The 23,773-nt window shown below is 42.0% G+C and overlaps 1 protein-coding gene across 12 annotated transcripts in view; it reads left to right on the forward strand.

The window, feature by feature from the left end:
- The window catches only part of HNRNPM (heterogeneous nuclear ribonucleoprotein M), a 40,608-nt gene that overhangs the window by 2,114 nt on the left and 14,721 nt on the right, over positions 1-23,773 (forward strand). For 4 of the 12 annotated variants that reach the window (XM_082733700.1, XM_082733705.1, XM_082733704.1 and 1 more), the window contains exons 1-5: positions 15,696-15,816; positions 16,927-17,118; positions 18,550-18,703; positions 19,523-19,572; positions 20,442-20,502. In XM_082733700.1, coding sequence (XP_082589826.1) covers positions 15,739-15,816; positions 16,927-17,118; positions 18,550-18,703; positions 19,523-19,572; positions 20,442-20,502 — 535 coding nt within the window. In that variant the 5' untranslated portion in view covers positions 15,696-15,738. Of the gene's footprint in view, positions 1-6,953; positions 7,124-14,663; positions 14,717-15,629; positions 15,638-15,695; positions 15,817-16,926; positions 17,119-18,549; positions 18,704-19,522; positions 19,573-20,441; positions 20,503-23,773 lie in introns of those variants that run through there. The other 8 variants (XM_082733709.1, XM_082733708.1, XM_082733710.1 and 5 more) reach the window with 5 other exon arrangements.

Raw genomic sequence — 23,773 nt, forward strand, 5'->3', positions numbered from 1 at the left:
GCCCAGACCCAGAGAAGGAAGCAATTTACATTTCTGTAGTAGGGTAATTTGGCTGTGATAGTAGTAAAAGGAGTTACTTGGCGGGAAGCCTGGAGGGCCCAGGTCCCTCCAACCTAACCTGCTGGGGGGCCCGGAGATGTACCTTTGGTTGGAGAGGGATGAAAAAACGAGGTTTGGGGAGAGGCTGAGAGGAGAGGGCCCAAAGACAAGGGATTTAAGTGTATGCTTTGCATATTTGTAAAAAACTGCAGCTGCTGTGGCACTTAATGCTAAAACACTGGGAGCCCGCTGGTGGGCAATGAATTCCAGGCTAAAGAATCTAGATTTTTATCTTGAAAGCCTTTGAGGGATGGGAATGGAGTGAAACTTAGTTCTTCTGCCCCTTGTGTCCCAGGAGTGGAGCAACGAGCAAGCAGGCTTGATTGAGGACCCCAGATAGGAAAGCTGATTGTTTAGTTAATTTTTTTCTGGGTGCGGAAGGTGGATTTGTTTTATTTTGATGAGAAATCTTCCATCTAAAAGGCAAGTAAGATTCAGAGTTAAGAGTATATTTAGTTAGAGAAGAAGTATTCATTTTAGAGGACTATTCGAGGGTTTAGGTGTGTGTCTGACTGCCCTCCCCATAAATGTAGGTTGTACCATATATTTAAAATCAGTGACTTAACTTGTTCCTTTTCTAGATTAAACTTGTGACTGAATCAGAAAATTGAGAGATGGAGGTTATTTAAAAAAAAAAATTATATTTGGTATAGATTGCCAGGAGGTAACATTGTGATAGCTCTGTTTTAGAACTGAAAAAAATTTTTTTAAGCAATCGAGAAAACTTGGGTTAAGGAAATTGACTCAGAAACTAGGGGTGACCATCTAGACTCTTAAGGCCCTAGTTGCTTCCACAGTACTATCCTGGTAACCTCTTTAAACACTGTCATTGAAAGTGTTTTATTTAAACCACATTCTCCACTTTGCAATGATTTGAGTGTCTGCTGTTCTTTAAAAAGTGACTGTATACTTGATACAGGATTTTTGAAGCACAGTAGATTGTGAACTGAACTTCAGAGAGGGTTTTGTATTATTTGAATGAATGCTGCCAGCTCTTGACTTTGACTCCTTGGTTTTATTCATGGCTAGGCAAAGAGATACTAGTCTGCGAAGATTAGGTTGTTTCATGGACTCTCCCATGATCATGTTTTACAGTCACAGAAAGCATTGAATTGCTCCTTTGGGCAGTCCGTAATGAGTACAGTGCCTGAGCCTCCTCAGCCACCACCCTGGTGGGCTTGTTTTAATCACTATGTCAAGGTAGAAGACTAGGAATGGATCAGTTCCCCTCAAGAAAATTACTGGTACAGAGATATATCCGTGCCCCAGTTACTGGGTGCCAAGTTGTCTTTAAACCTGTAGGTGTGGATGGTCCTCTCCTTTTACAGAGGAAGGAGCTGAGGCCCAGCAAAGACCGTGGTGTTGCTGTATAGACCTGGATGTGTGGTGCTTAGTCACCTGTAGTGCTTCCCCTTTGGATATTGTGCTGGACATTGACCAGACTGCTTTTTGTTAGGTTGTTTGTTGATTCCCATAGCATCCCTGGGGGCTACCCTGGATACAGGTTATGCTGGTTTTGCTGGTAAAGAAACAGGTACGGAGCGTGAGTTGCAAGGGTGGTTTAGTGGTGGATCTGGAGCTAGAAGAGTGCCAGGACTAGTGCTCTGTGTGCTAAGTGCATTAGAGAGCTCGGGGCCTAACATAAGGGATGATGATTCTCAGGGGACTTGTTGGGGGAGAAGGAGTCTTTGCTCTTGGGACAGGTGATCAGGATTTCAGGGTGTTGGGAGTTGCCATTTCAGACTATACTCTTCATTGAAAAACTGAAAGTGGTGAGAGTATTGAACTCTCTGAAGAGTAAGAGGGGTTAGGGATTCAGCAAATGGAGCAGTTTTTGTGGAGCAGGAACTGTCCCTACAGTTGTGGTGTTTAGGTACAGTATTGTTGGAGTATTCTCTTTCGGTGGAGCAGTGATGTGAAAAAAGGGATTTTCAAAGAATGCAGTCAGTGAGTGAAATAGTTCCCAAGCCGTATTAGATATACTTCATTTTCATGACTCGGAGATATTTACAGATATTTTAGGCTTGTGTTTTGATGTATCATGAAATAGGTTGATAGACTGTTAGAAAAAATTTTTATTTCTGTTCGGTCTACTTAGACCTTAAGGTGGATGATTGGGTGCCAGAATAGACAGTGTTCATTGGCAGTTGGGAATTGAGAGCCAGTTAGCAAGGAGAGCATCAGTAAGAGATTTAGCTGGCCTAGGTAGGTCTCTTATTGTGGTTTCCGTTGCTTTGAAGGATTCCATATTTGATACTTTATGTTGGAGTTACAAGTAAGTTATTGGGTCAGGTTTGAAATTTAATGAACATAAGTGGAAACTTAAAAAATTGTATTCTTGGCACAATAAGCTGTACATAATGGAAATGTGCAGCACAAGTGTCAATATTGTGAATCCCTCACCGAGTCAAGGTAATAAATGTGTCCATGACCCCTAGCAATTTTTTCTCACTCTGTAATCTTCTCAGTCCTCTGTTTCTCCATCCCCACGCAGCATTTCTGTCCAGGGGACATTTGGAAGCGTCTTGGAGATATTTTTGATTTTTACCTTCAGGACTGAAGGATTGATTGAGTTGCTACTAAGATCTCTTGGGTAGAAGTCGGGGATGCACGTGGCAGACCCACAGAACAGAGCTGTTGTCCCAGAATGTCCGTAGTGCTGAGGTTGAGAAACCCTGCTGTGGATTAATTTGCCAGATTAGATTTTCTCAAATATAAAATTTTATATGATGGTATCATACTGTATTGTAACCCTTTTGTTTGGTTTCTTTGAGTGTTTCTTGTTGCATGTAGTTGTTAACGTTTTGTTGCTGAGAAGTATTTCAATTTACGGATCTACTACAACTTCGTTTTTCATTTACTTGTTTAGTACATAGATAGCTGGGTTTGGGACATTACAAATAGTGTTGCTGTGAACACTTAAGGTTCAAGTTTTTGTATGGATATACACTTTCTCTTGGAAAAGTATCTAGCTGCAGATGATTGAGTCATATGTTAGGTGTATGTTTAACCTTTTTAATGTCTATAATTCAATTTGGCGTGTTTGGGATTGAGCAATTTTGTCAGTGTTGTCAAAATATAATCTTAAAAAAATTTACTTCTTGGGGGCACCTGGGTGGCTCAGTGGGTTAAGCCTCTGCCTTCAGCTCAGGTCATGATCTCAGGGTCCTGGGATAGAGTCCCACCTCGGGCTCTCAGTGGGGAGCCTGCCCCCCCCCCCCCTACTTGTGATCTCTGTTTGTCAAATAAATAAATGAAATCTTGAAACCACATGGAAACAAACCAAAGAAAGCCACATACTTTTAAAAAGCTTTTGGAGTTAAGTGTTATAAATATCTTGGGGCTAGAGAAGAGTATTCCTGAAATTTTATCCTGAAGACAAATGAGAAAATAGGATTGGATATTTCATTTTATTTTTCTTTTTTCAGATTTTTATTTATTTGGCAGAGAGAGAGAGAGCAGGAGAGGGAATTCAGGCAGGGGGAGTAGGAGAGGGAGAAGCAGGCTTCGCATTAAGCAGGGAGCCAGGGGAGCCTAGTGTGGAGCTTGATCCCAGAACCCAGAGATCATGGCCTGAGCTGAAGGCAGATGCATGATGACATTTTTATTTTACTTTAAAAAATTTTGTTTTTTTTTTAAGATTTTATTTATTTGACAGGGATCACAAATAAGCAGAGAGGCAGGTGGGGGTCGGGGGGAGGAGGACCCTGGGATCATGACCTGAGCTGAAGGCAGAGGCTTAACCCACTGAGCCACCCAGGCGCCCCTGGACATTTTAAAAAACTTTTCAAGATACCACTCTTAGAACTCTGTTAGCTGTATTTGAATATGTACATTGAGTGAGATATCTTTGAGGGTGGTTTACAATTCTGTGTTAAGAAGGATTAGTGGTATAGAGATTATTTAAGAAAAAATAAAGTTTTAGAAAGGGGCATTTGGCTGGCCCAGTTGGTAGAACATGAGATTCTTGGTCACAGGGTTGTGAGTTCAAGTCCCACATTGGGCATAGAGATTACTTTAAAAAGAAAAAAGGTTGATGTTGATTGCTGAGCTTATGAAAATGTAAATTTTTTAAGAAGCTGGAAGTGACGAGATAGTTCTCACTCCATTTACTTGGGATGAAACTTCTCAGACAGTGGAAATGATTAGCCAGAGGAGGATTTGGGTAGAGTGCTGTGCTCACATCTTGGACATAATCCATATGAGCTGCTTTCTTGATGGTGAGCCATGTGATGTGGATTAACCCCAAACCAGATACCCAGCTTCGGTGGTTAGACTGGGTAGCTAGCCTATTCTTAGCCATAATTATCTGCAGAATATGGGCTGGACACTTTGTTACCTGCTTTGACTGTAATTAGTTATTTATATATTTTGTAACTGATAGATGAGGTAAGCAGGTGTGTGAAAACATGGACTGGGACTATTACTGTGTCATGGACCTTGTGTCAGAATAATGGTTTTTAATGTAATTATAGAGTCTGGGTTTCAAAAGACCAGTTATATTAAAATATGTTTCTATCCACAGACCTCTTTGGAGGTCCGTGGTTGGTGCTCTGCATTTTATGAATTTTTTACTAACACTTGCCTTCTTATCTGCCAGGAGCAAGAGACACGTTGGCAAATATGCTCTGTCTGACAGACTTCGGTGTGGAGCTTTCATACGGAGTAGACAGGTGGCCTCTGTGATGGTTGAGGGTTTCCTTTGAGATCTGCTTGTGCTGTGCAGCCAGACTGAGGAGGATCTGTTATTAACTTGGGGTAGACAGAGTAGAATTCTAGGAATTTGCGGATTACGGTAGCTGTATCCCTCCATATCTGCTAGCGTCTGTGAAGGAAGTCTGTTTATTGCATGTTGATATGTGTGAAATCATGAGGAAACTGCCTTCCTTACTTTTGCCTAGGAGGATACCTTCACTGGGTTACCACTTGGAACCCTTGTGTTTGGATTGAAGGGACCAACAGGGGAAAAATAAAAACCCCAAAACCTTAGGGCTACAAAAAGTTGCTAACTTTAAAAATTTTCCAAGTGGAGTGGCTGGCTGACTTAGTTGGTAGGGCATGTGACTCAGGGTCCTGAGGTTAAGCCCCACATAGCTTACTTTAAAAAAAAAAAAATTATTTTTTAGATCCAAGTAAATAATGTTATAAGAACAAAGTCCTCTAGCTGTCATCTCGTATTTGAACATTACCTCTCCCACACAAGGAAGACATATCCTAGAATAAATATCAGCCCTTTAATTAAATAAAGGTAGGCGTATAAATCATTAATAACATAATCTTGGCTTTTTGTTTTTCCATTTTTGTCATGGATCACAAAGTCTCTGCTAGGCTCTGTGGTTTGGGAGTTGCTGGATTTTCACTGGTGGAAAGCATAGGGGTTGTTAAGCAGAAAGTGCAGGGACTTCCTGTGTCTGCCAGATCCCAGTTGTTCCTGGTCCCCTCTCACTGGTGTCTGCCTGTGGTCACTGCACCTGAGTGGGCAGCTCATGGAGTAGCTTCACTTGGCCCGCCCATGCGTGGTCCGTGGGCCGCGTGCAGCGATCCGTTTCTCTGTGCTGTGGCCTAAGCTTCCAGCCTGACGTCTGGTTCTGTGTTTTTCGAAGTTTGCTTTTCTTCTGAAACTTATGTCCTGTCCTAACTTAAACCGAATTTGTATCTGTGGAGCTTAGAAATGAAGTGTTAGTGTGGAGATGCCGGACACACAAAGGTAAAGAATATTACAGGTAAAGCCATGCTGAAAAAGCAGGCAGCCTTAGCTGAAGGTGGGATCTTTTCCTGGGTGTTGTCTTACCTATTGGGTCTGTTAGACTTTAGTTTTCCTAGGGTTGTATAGAAAATGGCTTTTTTCTGGTAAAAACAAAACAGAAACTTTCTTGTTGTGGTAAAAAGTATAAATATAAAATTTGTCATTTTAACCATTTTAAGTGTCTAGTTTAGTGTCAGTAAGTGCTGTGTTGTGCACTGTACCACTATCCATTTTCAGAGCTTTATCATCCCAAACAGAAACTCTCATCCGTGAAATAGTAACTCCCCATTCCCACCTCCCCCAAGCTTCTGGTAACCTCTCTTCTGTCTCTGTGCCTGGCTTATTTTGCTTAGTATAGTGTTTTCAGACTTCATCTGTGTTGCAGCAGCTATCAGCAAGCATTTCATGCCTTTTGTGGCTGGATAATATTCCATTGTATGGCTATACCACATTTTCTTGATTCTCTTCATCTGTTGGTGGGCACTTGGGTTGTTTCCACCTCTTGGCTATTAAGAATGCTGCTGTGTGGCGTACAAGTATCTGCTTCTTCACTTCTTTTGGATCTGTACCGCCGGAGTGGAATTGTTGGGTCATATGGTAATTATGTGTTCTCACTTTTTGAGTGACTGCCCAAATTTTCTGTAGTGGCTGCACCGTTTTATATTCCTATTTAAAGAAAAAATTTTTCCCCCAGAACAAAATGATAATTTTCTTTGTGAGGTTAAAATTGGTTGGGCTTATAGGCACCAGCTCATTTCTGTTCCATATAGTCTTGCAAATCTTTCCTTCTCTTTTCCTGTTTCTGGCATGAAGGTAAAGCACTTTGGGCCAGGAGTTGGCTTCTTTTTCCCATGTCTGTTAAAGCCCCTAGGAATGTATGAAGGCGTAGGAGAGCAGTTTCTCGGGAATGGCTTCTTGATAAGTGGGTTTTAAGGAGTGCACTACTGTACCTTTCTGTGCTATGAGCACTTGAGTTTGAATGTGTCAGATCAAAGTCAATATTAGTCTTGTGTTGGATGTAACTGTGTGGAATTATAAACCTGGCAAATCAAATACTGTCTTTCATATTGTGCTAACATATGGACCCTTTTTTTCCCTTCGAATTCAGTGAAGGAGAGCGACCTACTCAGAATGAGAAGAGGAAGGAGAAAAACATAAAAAGAGGAGGCAATCGCTTTGAGCCATATGCCAATCCAACTAAAAGATACAGAGCCTTCATTACAAACATACCTTTTGATGTGAAATGGCAGTCACTTAAAGACCTGGTTAAAGAAAAAGGTAATGGTACTGGTGGTCGAGTAGGGTAAGAAGGTTGATGTGTCATCTTTTCTGTGGCTAATTCCTTGGTTATTTTTTTGTCAGTGGAAGTTGATCTGGGTAGAGCATGTGTTCTGTCCACGCTTGAGAGTTAAGCCGCTTTACCCACCCTACTTTTTTGTGTGGTCATGCACCCGTGTGTCAAACAGGGTGGTTTGTATGGTCCTTTGGCCTACAAATGATTTTACTGGCTTAATATGGTTAATAGGGCTTTGATTAAGCTTGAGGGGAACCTCTTTGTGTTGAGGAAATTTTTTGATTTCTTCATATTAGGTGGGAGAGGTTTTTCCTTAAAAATTTTTTTTAAAGCTTTTCAATTCTGGAGGGAAGGTAGTTTGTTTAAATTTTGTGGATGTCTTCCTGGGATCAAAATTTGGTAGTTGGAACTTGTGCTGCTCAGATTCTAAATTCTAAACCATTAGCTTGTATTTAAACTGTTAGGCTTTTTCCCTGGGCAGAAACCTGGGTTAGATCGGCAATCGGAGAGCTCCAGATAAGGCATCTGCTACATGATGCTTTGCTTTCAGGCGCACTTCGGTAGCGGCCCAGTGTCCAGATTCTGGCCTCGGGCAGGGGAAGCAACTGAAGCTCTGTTGCCACCAGGAGGTCCTAGGAGGCTGGTTGTCCCTGTGGTCCTCTGCCTCACCCCCTGTGCACACCACGTGTATCCTCTTTCTTTCCACATTCTTGTTCTGTGCTTTTGTCTTCCTTTCTTTCCTGATTCTTGGCCCTGCTGGTGGCACTCAGGGCTAAAGAGATTGCTCAGCCCTGGTTTAGACAAAACTACTGATAGAGAACAATGTGTCTGATGCCTTGAGGTCTCCAAGGGAAACCTAGAATCAAATTACCCTTAAATGGAGTCTTTTTGAAGGACTGAAAGGTATTGGTTTTCTGGAGCATTCATAATGAAAAGAGATTCAAGCTTGAATTGTCAAATGATTAACATTCAGTGGCAGAGATGCCACTTGGATAGGCCATTTTGGTATGTGTACTGGTGCTCCCAGCATTGGGTTTTGAAATTACGACTGGCCCATTGCCATCATTGTCCCATCACTTAATTTGACCATGACATGCCAGAAGTACTAGGCACCGTGAACTTCTCTGTACATTCATGTAGGCTGCTCCCATGTAGTAGTTTTCCAGATAACATGGATGGAAAAACGTTTGGTGTGAGATTTGTTTTCCTGCCTTGATCAGCCAAATCATTCCTGCCAATGCTCCTAGGGCAAGAGTGAAGTTTCTTCTTTTCGTCTGAAGGGCGTGTCATGTGGCATCCCAGATGCAGTGTTCTTGGTTTTTGGGACTGCTGCTTCAATACAAGCTTAGAATTTCTGTACAGTACAGTTGGGTCTCATTCGAATTAGTTTTGGAATAACCCCCAAATTTGTGTTCTCGTGATTTGGTTGAACCGCTGAATTGATACTTCCATTGATAATAAGGTATAGTAGTTCCAAGAACCAGGAATGTGGCTTTGAAAACGCAATTGTTAGAATTTTGTACGAGATTGCAGGCCAAATTATTTTTTTATTTTTAGGAGTGTGTGAACCAGTTTTGGGACATGATGGATAAAGTAGGTGACATTTTTACTGCTTTACCATTCAGTAATTCAGTTTTGGAAGCCTTAAAGCTGGTAGCAGCAGCAGCCATGACGTTTCTGGATGTAGAAGCAGTTCACCTCAATTTCCTATTAAGTGTGGGGCCAGCCTGGTGGTTTATTTGGATCCTTCCAAACTGGTTCTCATATTCCCCGGCATACTGCTACGAATGCCCTGGCTCAGCCCTTTCAGTGTATTTTTTGGTGGTGTAATTTAGAATTACAGGTGTGCAGTAAATAAGTTATTTTAAACAAATCTTAAAATGTTCTTGTTTAGAGCTCCCCTTTTTAGGTTAAATTAATTATTTTTCTGTTTAAATTACTTGTATTGTGGGTGAAAGAGTTTCATAAGAGAATTTTTTTACGGTAATGCTTCTGTTCAGCACGTGAGGTCTGAAGAAATTTACTGTTCACATACACAGGTCTCTTAAAAAATGTCCTCCCTTTTTTGTTAGGTTTAAAATTGCATTTATTCATGTTTTGGCATACAGATAATATGTTTAGTTGGTTATCAGAAATCTGAAGTATTTACTTGAATCCTGTTGTAAGTTTTCGTTTTTTGAAGACTTGTTACTGCAGCTGGGGGCACTTAGCACCCTAAAAGTCTCAAGGTCACCTCCAGAGTGGGCCAGCTGTGGATACCTGACTTACTACAACTCTGCCGCTTTATTGGTCTGCATCTTAAGAGTTCTGTTATTTGAGGAAACCAGTGGAATAAGCTAGAATTAGTTGTCTTCAACTTAAAGGTCTAGAAAGTGTCCTGTTAATGCCACACTGTCTAACTGCTGCCTCTCAGAAGTGGACTAGTAGCTTCCAAGTGGCAAGACAGGAGCTTTTCTAAGGCTAACCATGCCTAAGATGCCTCATGGACCCCTTCCTAATTCCTGATCTTTCCGGACCCCTTCCTAATTCCTGATCTTTCCCTCCTTCTTGGCCACTGAGTGTATATACTCTGTTTTAAATTTGAACATTTAGCAACATTCTAGGAGATCCTATTAATGCTATAGTGATTGTGTGAATTGGTCACTTTATTTTTTCTCCTGGATGGGATCACAGAGCTTGTCTGGGGCCCACCTGTTTGGTGGCAGTATCATAAAATTAGCACTGATGAATTTAAAGAGGAAAATAAAAAATAAGTATTGAGAACTTTGTTCTGTTCTGAGCCAGACTACCCCTGCCCCCCCCCCCTTTTTTTTTTTGGCTCATGCACTGCCCCCTCCCTCCCCTGGCAAGTTTTGGATGTGGATTAAACAGCTTTCATAGCTTGTAGAATCACGTGAGCTTTGCCCTTCCTGCCCTAAGTGTCCTCATGGAACAGAGGAAGGGTTTCTGTTGGCCTTCCTTTTGATCATGCTGATTTTTTAACGGAGATAGTACATGGGACAAATGGTTGCTGTGAACACCACAGAGTTGCTAAATTGAAAAAAAAAAAAAAAGTTGAGAGCCAGTGTAATTGGAGATCAGGCTTGGAGATTGTCACGTCAAGTTTGCAGATGCTTTCACAGTCTCACAGCCTCCCTGATTTTCATCACTGGAGACAGATTGGGATCACATGAAAAGTGTTTGACCTTAAGGACTAGGTGAAAAAGGTGACCTAGGGAATTTTAAACTTAAATCATGTTGTGCTGCATTACTGCGAAGTCTTCTGTGGGTGAAGAAAGCTCGTTATTGGGCTGCTTATTCTCCTGACCTAGCCAGGGAGTTGGCACCATGGAGGTGGGGCATTTGTAAAGAGGCCTGAGCTGGACCTGCAGTGAGTAAACATGGGAGCACCATGTGAGGAATAAAGGAACATCAGTGATGGAGTTTGCTCTCAATCCCAAGTTGACCAGCAGTCAGTTTAACTTGTGTAAGCAAAGATTTCTTTAAGCACTTAATCCTCTGTCTTCATTTAATAGATCGCCTTTTTTTTTTTTTTTTTTTTTTAAGATATATTTATTTTGAGAGTGCGCAAGAGAGAGTGCGCGTGCTGGGCAGAGGCAGTGGGGGAGAGAGTCCGGGTAGACTCCACATGCGGAGTGTGGAATACTAATGTGGGGCCTGGTCCCTTGGCCCTGTGATCATGACCTGAGCCAAAACCAAGAGTTGGACACTTAACCCACTGAGCCACCCGGGGGCCCCTGATGGGATTGTTTTAAGTAAATTTCAAATTCCAGCTGATTAGGAAACTGAGGCTCAGAGAGCAACCGTAGTCCAAAAGAAAGTGTCTGTTGGCTCTTGAAGACAACCTACATTGTGGGGTTGTGGAGCTAAAGTTTCTTTTCTTTCTTTTTTTTTTTTTTGGAAAGATTTTTTTTATTTATTTATTTGAGTGAGAGAGAGCTAGCGCATGAGCAGGGAGAGGGTGGGAGGGAGAAGCAGACTCCCCGCAGAGCTGGGAGCCCAACGCAGGACTTGATCCTGGACTCCAGGACCATGACCTGAGCCAAAGGCAGAGGCTCAACCAACAGGCGCCCTAAACTTTATTTATTTTTTATTTAGTAAAAATTCGTATCCAGTCTCTTTGTTCCTTCATATTTTCCTTTTTTTGAAAATTCAGCCTGCATTTTGTGAAGACCTGTTACGCTAACACATTTGTGTCTGTGGGCAACTTGGGTTGTCCCTGCCCCACCAACCTAGTAGTGAGTGCTCTTTTGTCACTGTGGAAGTAGGAGCAGGAATGGGCTCACTAATTTTCTAACTCGTCCATAAATCAAGTAGTCCTTCTGTAGAGTAATTATTTTGCCAGGTTTCAGGTTGTCTGTATATTAAAGACACAAGCTTTCCAAATTAAAATAAGCATCTGTTCTGTGCACCCCTCTAAACATGGCCACCTAAGGGGTGTGTTTGATAACGTGCCCTGCTCTGTGGAGCCTTCCGCCTCCACCCTCGCCTTTAAATTGTAGGCCTTTTCACATATGAATTCTCTTCAGTGAAGCTTTGTCCTCTGTCCTCCCTCTCTTTTTTTTGGTCCATTTCAAAGGAAATGAGAATACAGACACAAGTAGTGTTTGTTACAAAAATATGTGCAGGTGTGTTAAATCACAGTAGCTCCGAGTGACCGCCTGACTCTTTTTGGGTTACTTGTTCATTCTGCTTATCCTCTTGATGTGTTTTATGCTTGAGGCGGTGTTTTTAATCATGTAAATATTGGTTAAAGGTGATTTGTTGAAGCATTTTAAAATCAAGGTAGGTGAAAACATTGGGCATTAGATTTTACTAAAGTTTTAGTTCTTTCATTTAGATGTTTTGATATTCAAAGCTGCAGTAGAATTTCCTAGAGCCTTCTTTTGGAAGATCCCATCCATGTCTAGGAAGGGAGAGGAGCAACAGTAGTTTTCCATCAATAACCTGAGAGTTCCATTTGGGCGAGACTGTTGCTGCTACCAGTTTATTAACTCTGCCTCTCAGTCCTAACTCGTGTGCTCTGGTTGATTTGGTCTTTTAAACTTCCTTTCTTTGGATATGACCAGACTAGGTGGCAAATTTCACCTTCAGTGTTTTGTTGCCAGTTGTACTGACTACACTAAACAGGTCTTTTGTTTTAATATTGTAGAACTAACAGAGAGGTGGTCTGCTAGTATCTTCCTACAGGGAAGTATGAACTAGCACTTCCTGCAGGTCCTATAACCCTGATTTGCTTACATCTCTGAATTGATGTGGACTCTCAGGGTAGAGGTTGGGAATGTATGAGGGACCTGGTTATTATTGATACTCCCTTGGGAGCACTACTACTCCAGCTAGAGCCACAGCAGCTGCCCAACCTGTGGCTAACCTGATAGGATGGAGCGGTTTTTAAATGTAAATTTGTTGTTTTTACCAAACAACGATGCCATGTGGGGAAACACAAAAAGGGATATTTTAAGCAAAGTTTTGGTGCAGAGGATTGAAGTTGGATGTGTGCCATCACTAGAATGTTAGATGGAAAAAGTTCCAATTTCTAAACCTAGCTTTTTGGAAAAAAAAAAGTTTGGTTTGGACTTGCTTGGTGTCTAGGTTGCAGTCAGTGACAGCTTTATGGACGCAGACTAGAAATTTAAAAATGCAACAGTATTTGAATTCGACAACATAGTTACAGTTGTCTTGAGTTAGATATTGCGATGATTCATTTTTTAAGGTTACTAGATGGTATTTAACAGCTTGTAGAAAATAAATTTGAGGTCTCTTCACTGTATTGACACTATTTGGCATTTTATCAAAGTGGAGATAAGGCTGTTGGTCCTCAAATGGCTGCTGCTGTTGAAATGAATGGCTTTTTAAAAACATGGCCTCAGGAATGACTGCACCTTTTTTGGAATCGCTTTACTTTTGTAAGAGTAAAATAAAGCCAATTTGTATGTCTGTCCCTTGGCTATGATCATTTTCTTTTTGCCCAACTGGAGTGCATCCTCCAAAAGTTAAATTATACCAGTCCCTATTTTTTTTTTTTTTCCATTTCTTTGCACTGATTCTCTCTCCTTCCTGTTTTGTGCAAAGTGCTGGTTTGGTTCTGTAACAGTCCAAGAAAGGACAAGAGGAGGTGACTGTGAACACTTGTCCTTCATGTTGTCAACTGCAGTGCAGATATATTAGTAATAAATAATGTCCTTAAAATTGTTAATTTTATTTTAAAAGTAATTTTATCTTACATTTAAATCTTCCCTTCCTATTGTTTTAAAATCCTCATAATTCGAATTCCTTTGAGCAAAGGAATTAGAATAGTTGCGACTTGAGGCCATTAAGAAGTTTAGTTTTACCCTTGTATTGTTGAACCAAACTTGAATACAGAATTGGAGAAGGCATTACTACCATAAAAATAATCCTTAAAAAAAAAAAAAAAGGGATATTCCTGAGGACAGAAGCACTTTCTTGACTCTGGAGAGCCTGCTTAAGGGATTTTCTCCAAGTTAACACTAAATTTCTGTTCTTTTTGTGCCATCTTCAAGTTCAGCAGCCATTTTGGTGGTTGTCTTCTTGATGGGTTCTAACATCTGGTCATGGTGGTCATGAATTGGCAATCCAAACCTTGAGGAAAACCTGCGAAATCTTTTTTGAAATTCTTTATTTTCTGCCCCTCTCCCCCTTATGTAGTTCAGAATTACGTGAATCTTAACTTGTCTAGTTGCAAACTGAGCTCTACATTTGCATTTATCTGTGTCTCTCAATGGGGAGGTTGAGAAAGCAGGAAGAAAAAAGCCTGGCTTATTAATTCACTGAAGAGAATCCAGATGCTGCTCTGGTTTATGATCAGATACCGGCACTTCTAACTTCTGGCAGTTCTGGAGCTTGGGACCATGTGCTGGACCAGTGACAGATTTTGTGGAGCCCCATGTAAAATGAAAACGGGAGGCCTCTTGTTAAAATATTAAGGATTTCAAGATTAACATCAGAGGATTAAACCAAGTGCGTGGCCCTCCTCTAAGTGCAGGGCCATGTGCAGTCGCACGGGTTGTACCTGTGTGGCTGGCCACACCATGTGGCGCCTTTGAGCATATACACACTTGAATGGCCTTGTAGTTAGTATCTGAGCTCAGTTCAGTGGCTTTGCAGCTTGTGTGCTGCTTACCTGCTTTCACTGTGGAAGTATATTGTATAAAATGTTTGCCTCCCTTCCTCAAAAAAAGTGAAGCACGCAGACTTCTTTCCTATAGATTTGGATTGCCTCTAGTCATGAGTGAGTATTTCAGACAGGGAAGGTGATATGGAAATCTGTGGTAATAGCTTGTTTGTGGTGGGAGGAAAATCAAGGACATAATTGTTAACGAGTCTCACCTACTTTTACTGCACACCTGTAATGCCTAGTTTGGTGGTTTAGAGAATATGGAGTGTTTCTGGGCTTTCTTATAAGGCAGAGGCTCCATACAAGGTTGCTGATGATTGTTCTAAATTCCCATTGTTTTCTTGGCTTTTCTCCCTTGGTTTATGTGTCGTCTGGAAACTGATTTGTAGTTGGTGAGGTAACATACGTGGAGCTCTTAATGGACGCTGAAGGAAAGTCAAGGGTAAGTGTCTGAGAGAATTTCTTCTGTGGATTTACTACTTGAAAAATGTAACTGTATGGTGGCGTGGAATCGAATGAAATCAGGAAGGCAGTGAGTGCTCACGTTACAGTAGCTATGTTTGACTTTGCCAAACATTTGAGTGGGGTGGGGAGGGCATTTGCAAACGGGAGTCCCGCTTCTCCAAATGGCTGGCCAAAGAGCTTTTTGGTATTCTGTTTGGATGCCCAATTTGGATAACTGGGGACCAATAGCAGCATTGTCTCTTTGTTAACAGAGGAATTGGCTGTGTGTGAATTATGCATGGAATTTTAGCGGTGGTATATTAATGTAAAACGTGTGTTTTTGTCTAGAAAATGTTACTCTTGGTCGTTTGCTGAATTTGAAAGTTGTGTGAACCAAAGATTCCGAAAAGTCGCCTTTGTGCCAGTAAATTGTAAAACAAATATTAAAACCTGAACGTTTAAAATTGGCCTAGTTTAAAGAGAAAATAAATTATTTTGTTGTGCAATAGAATGGCTTAGAACAATCAAAGGATGAGCTTTAATTTATGGAAGGGATGGATTTAGGAGGAGTATGATAAGGAATTGATTTGAGTACAGAGAAGCAGATCTAAAGTTTGTGTGATTTCTTGGAGAACCTGAATTTAGGTCTGCTTTTTACAACTTCAGTAACTATAGTGCAATGCTGGTAATGTGCAGGCAGAGGAGATAATGAGGAGTCCAGCTTTTAATGAGGAAGGCGAGGCAAGACATTTCCTGTGAGCTTCCCCTTAGAAGGGTTAATTTAAAAACTAACTTTGTTACATAAATCATATTTGTAATTTATGTAACTGTCATTGATATTTACTATGTTTTTCTTTTCTTTTTTCCCCCCTTTCCTTGCTCTTCTGACTGGTCTGTGGCTTCCTCCAAAGGGATGTGCGTAAGTATTGTCTAGTTACTTACTGGCAATTGAGCCTCCTAAATTGTAGGACTGGTTTCACTCATCTCCTTTTGACTCTTCATAGCGTTGTTGAATTCAAGATGGAAGAAAGCATGAAAAAAGCTGCCGAAGTTCTAAACAAGCATAGTCTGAGTGGAAGACCACTGAAAGTCAAAGAAGTAAGCTCTTGAAACAATGTGGATACCATTTATAATTGTCGAGTTGTCCCTGTTTGGAATTAGGAAAAGACAGAAATATTCCTTGACTACATTTTATGGAGCAGACCAGCTTGTTATTTTTAATGAAGAGGGTCAGTCACAGGCTGCGGTAGTCACTCCTGTAAGAACTTTGGAATAGTGGCCGAGCACATCCTCAGCAACCGCTTACTGTCTTCCTAACGTCTCATTTGTCTTAGAGCAGCCTGCCTTGTTTTTTTTTTCAGGGGTGCTCAGACCGAGCCCATGGGGTGTATGTATGCGTGTTAAGGGATTCTGTGCCTCCAGTTTTACCCATCCTGAACCCTGCTCTTACCTAGCCAATCTTTTTTCTTCTCTAAAGTGACTTTATCATTAATCTACTTTGATATCTAATCCAAGCCAGATTATCTTTTCTCCCTTGAGGGAGAGGGAAATTTTTGTTGATTAGAGCGATCCCTGACTTAATGTTGACATCTTAAAGGAAGATGAGTATATTCAGAACTCAGGAGAGCGTGATAGGGTTTAAGGTTTCTGTGTGTTGAAGAGACACATGAAAGGGCAAAAAGTTGAAGACTAGTGCCAATGCCAGAGTTTCATAAACCTGTTGAGACCTTAACACGAGTCAAACGCCTGAAAAACGTGAAGGACCGGAGTACCTCGGTGATGTAGAACTGCGTTTTCAAACTTTTGGAAAAAAAAATCACTGATGGGGTTATCAGAAATTACAAAATCCCATTGAAAATTAGTGAGATTCAACTATACCAAGCCTGTGAAGATCTTATTTCCATCTGGAAGTGTTCTATGTTCTACCAACTAATTCTGTCATCAAACCACTCCCTTCGCCCCCCCCCCCCTTTTTTTTTTTAGTTAAGTTGAGAGTTAAATTTTACACATTTCTTTCTTCCTATTCCTTTGGCTGGAACTCTTCCTAGCCTGCTGGTTGAGTTCTTTTGGATTTCTTGTTATAGATTTCGAGACTTGCTTTCCACCGACTTCTCAATCTCTGGAGTTTTGGGAATATCACTTTTTGTGAGATCATGGTCTTAGTTGTCACTGGGTCAGTTAAATCTAACACTTCTGTGCTTGTTTTAGGATCCTGATGGTGAACATGCCAGGAGAGCAATGCAAAAGGTGATGGCTACGACCGGTGGGATGGGTATGGGACCAGGTGGCCCAGGAATGATTAATATCCCACCCAGTATCCTAAATAATCCTAACATCCCAAATGAGATTATCCATGCATTGCAGGCTGGAAGACTTGGAAGCACAGTATTTGTAGCAAATGTAAGTAAATGGAAATACTGTCTAAACTAGAAAATCAGAACTCTATGAAATCATCTCGTCAATATGTTGTGAAAGTCGTTCTTCTGTTTGAGAGGAAAAAATTTTTAAAAAGAGGGTTATGCTTGGGGCGCCTGGGTGGCTTGGATAGGCATCTGACTTTGGACTGCCGCTCAGGTCATGATCTCTGAAGGCCTTGGGATTGAGCTCTGCGTTGGGTTCCTTCCTAGCGGGGAGTCTGCTTCTCTCTTTCTCTCTCTTGTTCACTGTGCTCTCCCTCCCCCAACTCTCCTAAGTAAATAAATAAAATCTTAAGGAAAAAAGGGTTATGTTCTCTTCTTGATCTGTTAAAATTAGCTTTGAGGTTAGACTTTGTCCCATAGTGACCACTGCAGTGATAAGTCACAGGCCCCACCATGGTCCTTTTGGGCCCATGTTTACTGAATTTGCTGGTTACAGAAGTGGCAGCTGAGTCTGCATTCCCTGTGGGTTTATTTAGGTGCCGGTCAAAAAAGTACATGAGCAAGGCTGACATTTCCCTCCCTCTTGTGTTTGGGGTGAAAGGTAATACCTTTGCCATTTGCAAGGGGAACTAAAGGAAAGTGAGTTGGGGAGGATGATGGTAAACCAAAAAAGAAAAAAATTTTTTTTTAGGGGTGCCTGGGTGGCTCAGTAGTTAAGCCTCTGCCTTTTGCTCAGGTCGTGATCCTAGGGTCCTGGGACTGAGTCCCGCTTTGGGTTCTCTGCTCAGCAGGAATCCTGCTTCTCCCTCTGTCACTCCTTCTGCTTATATTCCCCTCTCGCACGCTCTGTCAAATAAGGTCTTAAAAAAAATTCAAAGTTTTTTTTAATGTTTCACAAAGTAAGCATTAATTTGAAAAGTGTGAGGTGAGTTGACCTGTTCTTTTAGAGAAAAGAGGCAGTGAATAGCAGTTAAGACCAGGCTTCATAATCCTGTCTAAAAAATTGTACTGTAGGTGATAAGTTTTTGTGACATTTTATTTATTTATTTAGATTTTATTTGTTCACGAGAGTGTGATTTCCGGGTGGGAGGGCAGAAGGACAGGGATAAGCAGGCTCCCTGCTGAGCGGAGAGCCTGATGTGAGGCTCGATCCCAGGATCCTGAGATACGACCTGAGTGGAAGGCAGTTGCTTAACCAACTGAGGCACTGAGGCTCCCCTATTTACTTATTTTTATTTATTATATTATTACCTTTATTAAGTACACTCTACACCCAGCATGAGGCTTGAACTCATGCCGCCCAAGAGTAAGAGCCGCATGCTTTGTTGGCTGAGCCTGTGCCCGGTGTAGTAAAAATAACATGTTATTTTTAGATGTTTGTTTCCAACCAAAGCATATTGTGCTTATACAGTGGAAATGTTTTTTCTAAAGATGTCTGTATTGAGGATTTTCTCTCCTTTCTCTTGATCAGCTGGATTATAAAGTTGGCTGGAAGAAACTGAAGGAAGTATTTAGTATGGCTGGTGTGGTGGTCCGAGCAGACATTCTTGAGGATAAAGATGGAAAGAGTCGTGGAATAGGCACTGTTACTTTTGAACAGTCCATTGAAGCTGTGCAGGCTATATGTATCCTTTTATCAGAATTCAGCTCTTCGGTGAACAATTTGGCCTAAATGTTGTATTAACAATATAGGTTTTTTGGGGGAAGGTGGTCACTTTATGTATTATTATTTCCTGAGTGGCTGGAGGGAATGCGTTACTGTGGAGTTTAAAAGTTCTTGTGATGGAATTGATTCAGTCAGTACCACATAGAGAGAAAAGAGGCACATGTCCATGAGTGATCTTTTCCAGTGTTCTCTTTTTAGAGAAGTTTGGTTTGAAGGGAGATGTCTATAAAGAATGTGCCTCTGGAGAGAAATTCCATTGTTATTTCATGTAGAAGTCCTAGGCCCTATTTCTCCAATGAGTTGACCTCATTCTAGAGGCAGCATTTCTCTCTGACCCTAGAGTTACATCTTTGTAACAGCGGAAAATGTCACACGTGAACACAGTCACTAAACTCAGATAAGGCTGTTACTGTGTATCTTACCCAGAAAACATGGTAGTTCAAGAAAGGGTGGGGTATGTGGCCCAGTGGACTCCTCCAGAAAACTCATGCCGATACTGACGAGGATGGCCTGGTGAAAAGTTCAGGTTATGCAAACAGAGCTCTGCACCTGAGGCATAAGCTGACATTTACTCCCCTGCCCAGCCCTGAGTTCTGTTTATTGTTGCATTTATGCTTATTATAGAAACAGATATTTTGTAAGTATAATGAAAAACCAGAACTCATAAGTTCACTGTTTAGAGGGGCTGTTAGCAGTTGGAGTATTTTTTCCTTCTGTATTTCTCTCTTGCTGCGCATGTTTTTAGAATTGCAAGAAATAACCTTAATTGTAATATCAGCTATGTTTAATGGTCAACTGCTATTTGATAGACCAATGCACGTGAAAATGGTAAGTTATTAGGGTCTCCTCCTGCACAACATATTCAGACAAGTCTAGCAAAAATACAAGATAACTTAGAGCAGACACAGGCCTTCTGCGGTAGTTGTGGATCAATCTGCTCTAAATAGGGTGTACGGTATGATGAGCAAATTCATGAACACTTTTTGCTCACTTGTGCAGCTCTTGGGATGTTTATCCTTTGTGCACTTGCCTCTTTTTGGCATGGGCAGGTGGTCAGTTGAGTGTCCTGCTTTAAGCAAGTGATTGGTTTCAAAGGACGGTTTGTACGTTGACTTCTACTCTTCCTAGTATTGCATCAGGACGTTGAGCCAGTGTCATGTGTATTGTGACCGTACTCAGTCTAATTCAGACAGCCTTTGAGCTGCCTTTGAAGCACTTCAGTGATCACTTTTAGCCCTGCCGTGGCTGTGCCGTGGGGCATAATGAATTCATACAAGCATGACTGGAACATGCTGAGGACTGTCTAGGTAGGGCTCAAATTCATAAAGAAAAAAGGAACTGTAAAGAGGTAATTGTAGTTACCTTAAACATCAGTTTGGTTTTTTGAGTATATAATTGCTTTATATGACCCAAAAGTCAAAACATGAAAGGGATCCAGTGTGAGAGTCTTGCCCTTCCATTGTACCCAGTTCCTAGTCCTTCCCCATAGAAACGTGGGTGTATATTTTTATCCTTCCCTCCTTTACACAAAAGGTATTTCTCTATAATTTTTTTTTTTTTATGCTTCCATGTTACTCCATGGCATAGGTGGACCGTAATTTTCTAGCTGTTTCTCTGTTGTTGGGAATTGTTTCCATCTTTTGCTCTTGCAAAGCTATACTTCAAGGAATACTAACATTCATTACTTTTCTTTTCAGGATGAGAGGGCCTTACCAAAGGGAGATTTTTTCCCTCCTGAGCGTCCACAGCAACTTCCCCGTAAGTAGTCTCAGTGTGGCTTAGGTTTTGAATTTGATTAGTATCAGCCAGAAAGGGACACCCGAGTGGCTCGGAAGGTTAAGCATCTGCCTTCAGCTCAGGTCCAGGAGGAACCCTGCACCAGGCTTCCTGCTCAGAGGGGGAGCTGCTGCTTCTCCCTACTTGTGCTATTTCTTGCTATCTCAAATAAATAAAATTTTAAAAAAAGCAAAAAACAAAAAAACCAAACCCAGAAAATTACATTTACCCTCGAGCTTGTGCAATGTTACTCTGTAGTTCTCTTGATGATTCTTGAGGGAAAGCTTCAAAAAGGGTTTGGTTTTTGTTTTTCCATAGATTTCTCAGGGTACAAAATGAACAGAGTCACAGCTTAGGAAAGGTTGTTAGGATTACTTTGTGGTAAGGCAGACAACATCCTAGAGAGTGTAGTTGGGCGTTTTTAAAGTGTTCTGTGGAAGGAAGAACCAGGAACTGCAAAGGAAATTAAAACCAAATTGTTCTTGGGCTCAGAAGAGATTGGTTATACTTTATGGCCCAACAGTGCCATTCTTAGGTATACGCCAGAGACCTGAAAACTGCAGCCCCAGAGAACCTGACATCCAGGTGTTTCTAGCAGCGTGATTGCAGGTGGTCAGTGAGTAAGTGGTAAATTTATAGAACGGGGTGTTAGTCCTACAGAGGAACGAAGTACTAGAGACCGCCAGAGCGTGGCTGGACCTGGTCCCCATCTGCAGGAAATCCTCAGGATGGGTGAATCCGTGGACAGAAAATAGGTTAGTGGTGCCTGGGGAGAAGGGTAACTGGAGACTTGTTTTCGAGGCGATGACAGTGTTTCAGAACGAGGTGGTGGCGATAGTTGTATGCAACTCCCAGCTAAACTGGACCCTGCCAGCTGCACACCTCGAATGCATCTTACGGTATGGGAAGTACAACAGACTAGGTTTTTATACAGGGTCACTCGAAACATGCAGGGGAAAATCTTCAACAGGGAAGACTAGGTGACTGGTCACCTCACAGATGGAGATGGTGCATGTTAGTGAAGCCTTAGGCACGTTTTCTGGCAAGCCCACAGGGCTGAGTGAAACCCGAGCATAGGCAAGCGGCGAGAGTGAGTGCTTCCAGCAGCGAGTGTGGGGGACTCAGGACGAAGCCTGGCGGATAAGTGGCAGGAGAGGAGGGCTTGCTTATGCTGTATTGGGAGAACTTCTTCCAGGTGGGGCAGTTGGGGTGGATCTGTTTGGGGGCCAGGGACTGTTTCTGGTCTGGAGAGGGACTCAATGCTTAAGGCCCAGATCAGATAGAATTGAATGGGAGCCTAGACTAGAACACTGACAAGAATCCCTTTGTCGGTGGCCCCGGGGTCGGGGGGCGGGGAGCGGGCTGTGCCTGCCTGGCTCAGTGGGTTGAGCCTCTGCCTTTGGGTCAGGCTCGGGGTCCTCGGATCGAGCCCCGCATCGGGCTCTCTGCTGGTGGGAAGCCTGCTTCCCCCTCTCTGCCTGCCTGTCTGCCTGCTTGTGATCTCTCTCTGTCAAATAACATCTTAAAAAAATAAACAAAAACCGAGTGCTTTTGTAGTTTACCATTATGGAAGCATAATGGAGGTGGATTTTGAGGGGATGTCAGTGGCTTCAAGAGTAAAAGGTTGAAATTTTCTGTTGAAAATTAACATTTTTTAGAGAAGGAACACCTTTCTTTCTCCTAATTAGTGTGGCCATTTGGCAATGATCACCCAAGGATCAAGGTGATGGTTCTTGTTGACTTTTATGCCTAGAGGAGGTGGGACGAGGGCTCTTTGGGAGCCTGGGCTGGCATACCCTGGGCCCCAGGGAGCCTATTATCCATGACTTTTGGTCTCCTAGCACATTTCAGAGACTGCTTTAGGGAGTAAGTAACCTTGGTGATCTCTCTGATCCCTTGCTGCTGTTTCTATGCATTTGAAAAACAGAGCTGTTAAATAGATTTTCTGGGAACTGGTATCAGGATTTTTTGTGGGTTTTTTTTTTTTTTTTAATGAACTTGGTTTCCATTTAAAAATATCTCACCCAGTAGTGTTTTAAGCCTTTGACCAAGGTGCAGGTGTCTTACACTATCAGGTTTTATTGGCTGTTTAGATACTGGTCTGTATTCTTGCTTGCCGGCTTGTTTGTGGAGCGTGGAGTTGAGGGTGGGCGGGGTATTGAGCCACAGGTTAGGAAACTTTCTGGGCAGAAGAGAACACTAGGCTTCACTCTTAAGAAAATGGCCCATGGCCCACAGGGCGCCTGGGTGGCTCAGTGGGTTTAGCCTCTGCCTGGGATGATCTGGGGATCAAGCCCCACATCCACCTCTCTGCTCAGCAGGGAACCTGCTTCCCCCTCTCTCTGCCTGCCTCTCTTGTCTACTTGCAACCTCTTTCTCTCTCTCTCTGTGTCAAATAAATAAATGAAATCTTTAAAAAAAAAAAAAAAAAGAAAGAAAACGGCCGACAGTGGAGTCAGAGAATGGTATATGACCAGTACGTTAATTGGCTGGCTTATAGCATTGTTTTTTCTTGGGAAAGTCCTTCAGGCTCCAGGTTGGGAGGTGGAGATTGGGCACATTTGTGCTGCTGGCCACCTGATGTCCTTAATTGCCTTTTAAATTTTATTTTATTTTTTTAAGATTTTATTTATTTGACAGACAGAGATCACAAGTAGGCAGAGAGGCAGAGAGGGAGAGGGGAAAGCAGACTCCCCGCCTAGCAGAGAGCCTGATGCGGGGCTCAATCTCAGGACTCTGGGATCATGACCTGAGCCGAAGGCAGAGGCTTAACCCACTGAGCCACCTAGTTGCCCCTTAATTTTATTTTTAAAAGATTTTATTTATTTGTTTGCCGGAGTGAGAGAGCATGAGCACAAGCAGAAGCAGGTTCCTTGCTCAGCTAGGAGCCTGATATGGGACTCGAACCTACCTAGAGCCGAAGGCAGATGCTTAACCGACTGAGCCATCTATCTAGGCAGCACTTTAATAGCCTTTTTAAATCAAGCATTTCTCATTTCGAGATTTAGAGAAGCAAATAAGTATACGTGATTCCTACGTTTGGGTTATTCTCTGTAATTTTCAAGTAACTGATTTTCACTTGTCCTTGTTTTATACATACCACAAACTCCAGTCTGCATATGAGAAGTTCTGTCTTGGAAGGGATAGCTCCCAAGTATGGATTAGGTCCTGGGTTTGCTTGTGGAGGTGGGAGGTTGGGAACGGAGTGTGACATTTACAACACAGTAGAAGAAGACTTTTTCCCTTGGAAGGT

The sequence above is a fragment of the Mustela nivalis genome (assembly GCF_964662115.1).
Source record: "Mustela nivalis genome assembly, chromosome: 1".
Lineage (NCBI taxonomy): Eukaryota > Metazoa > Chordata > Mammalia > Carnivora > Mustelidae > Mustela > Mustela nivalis.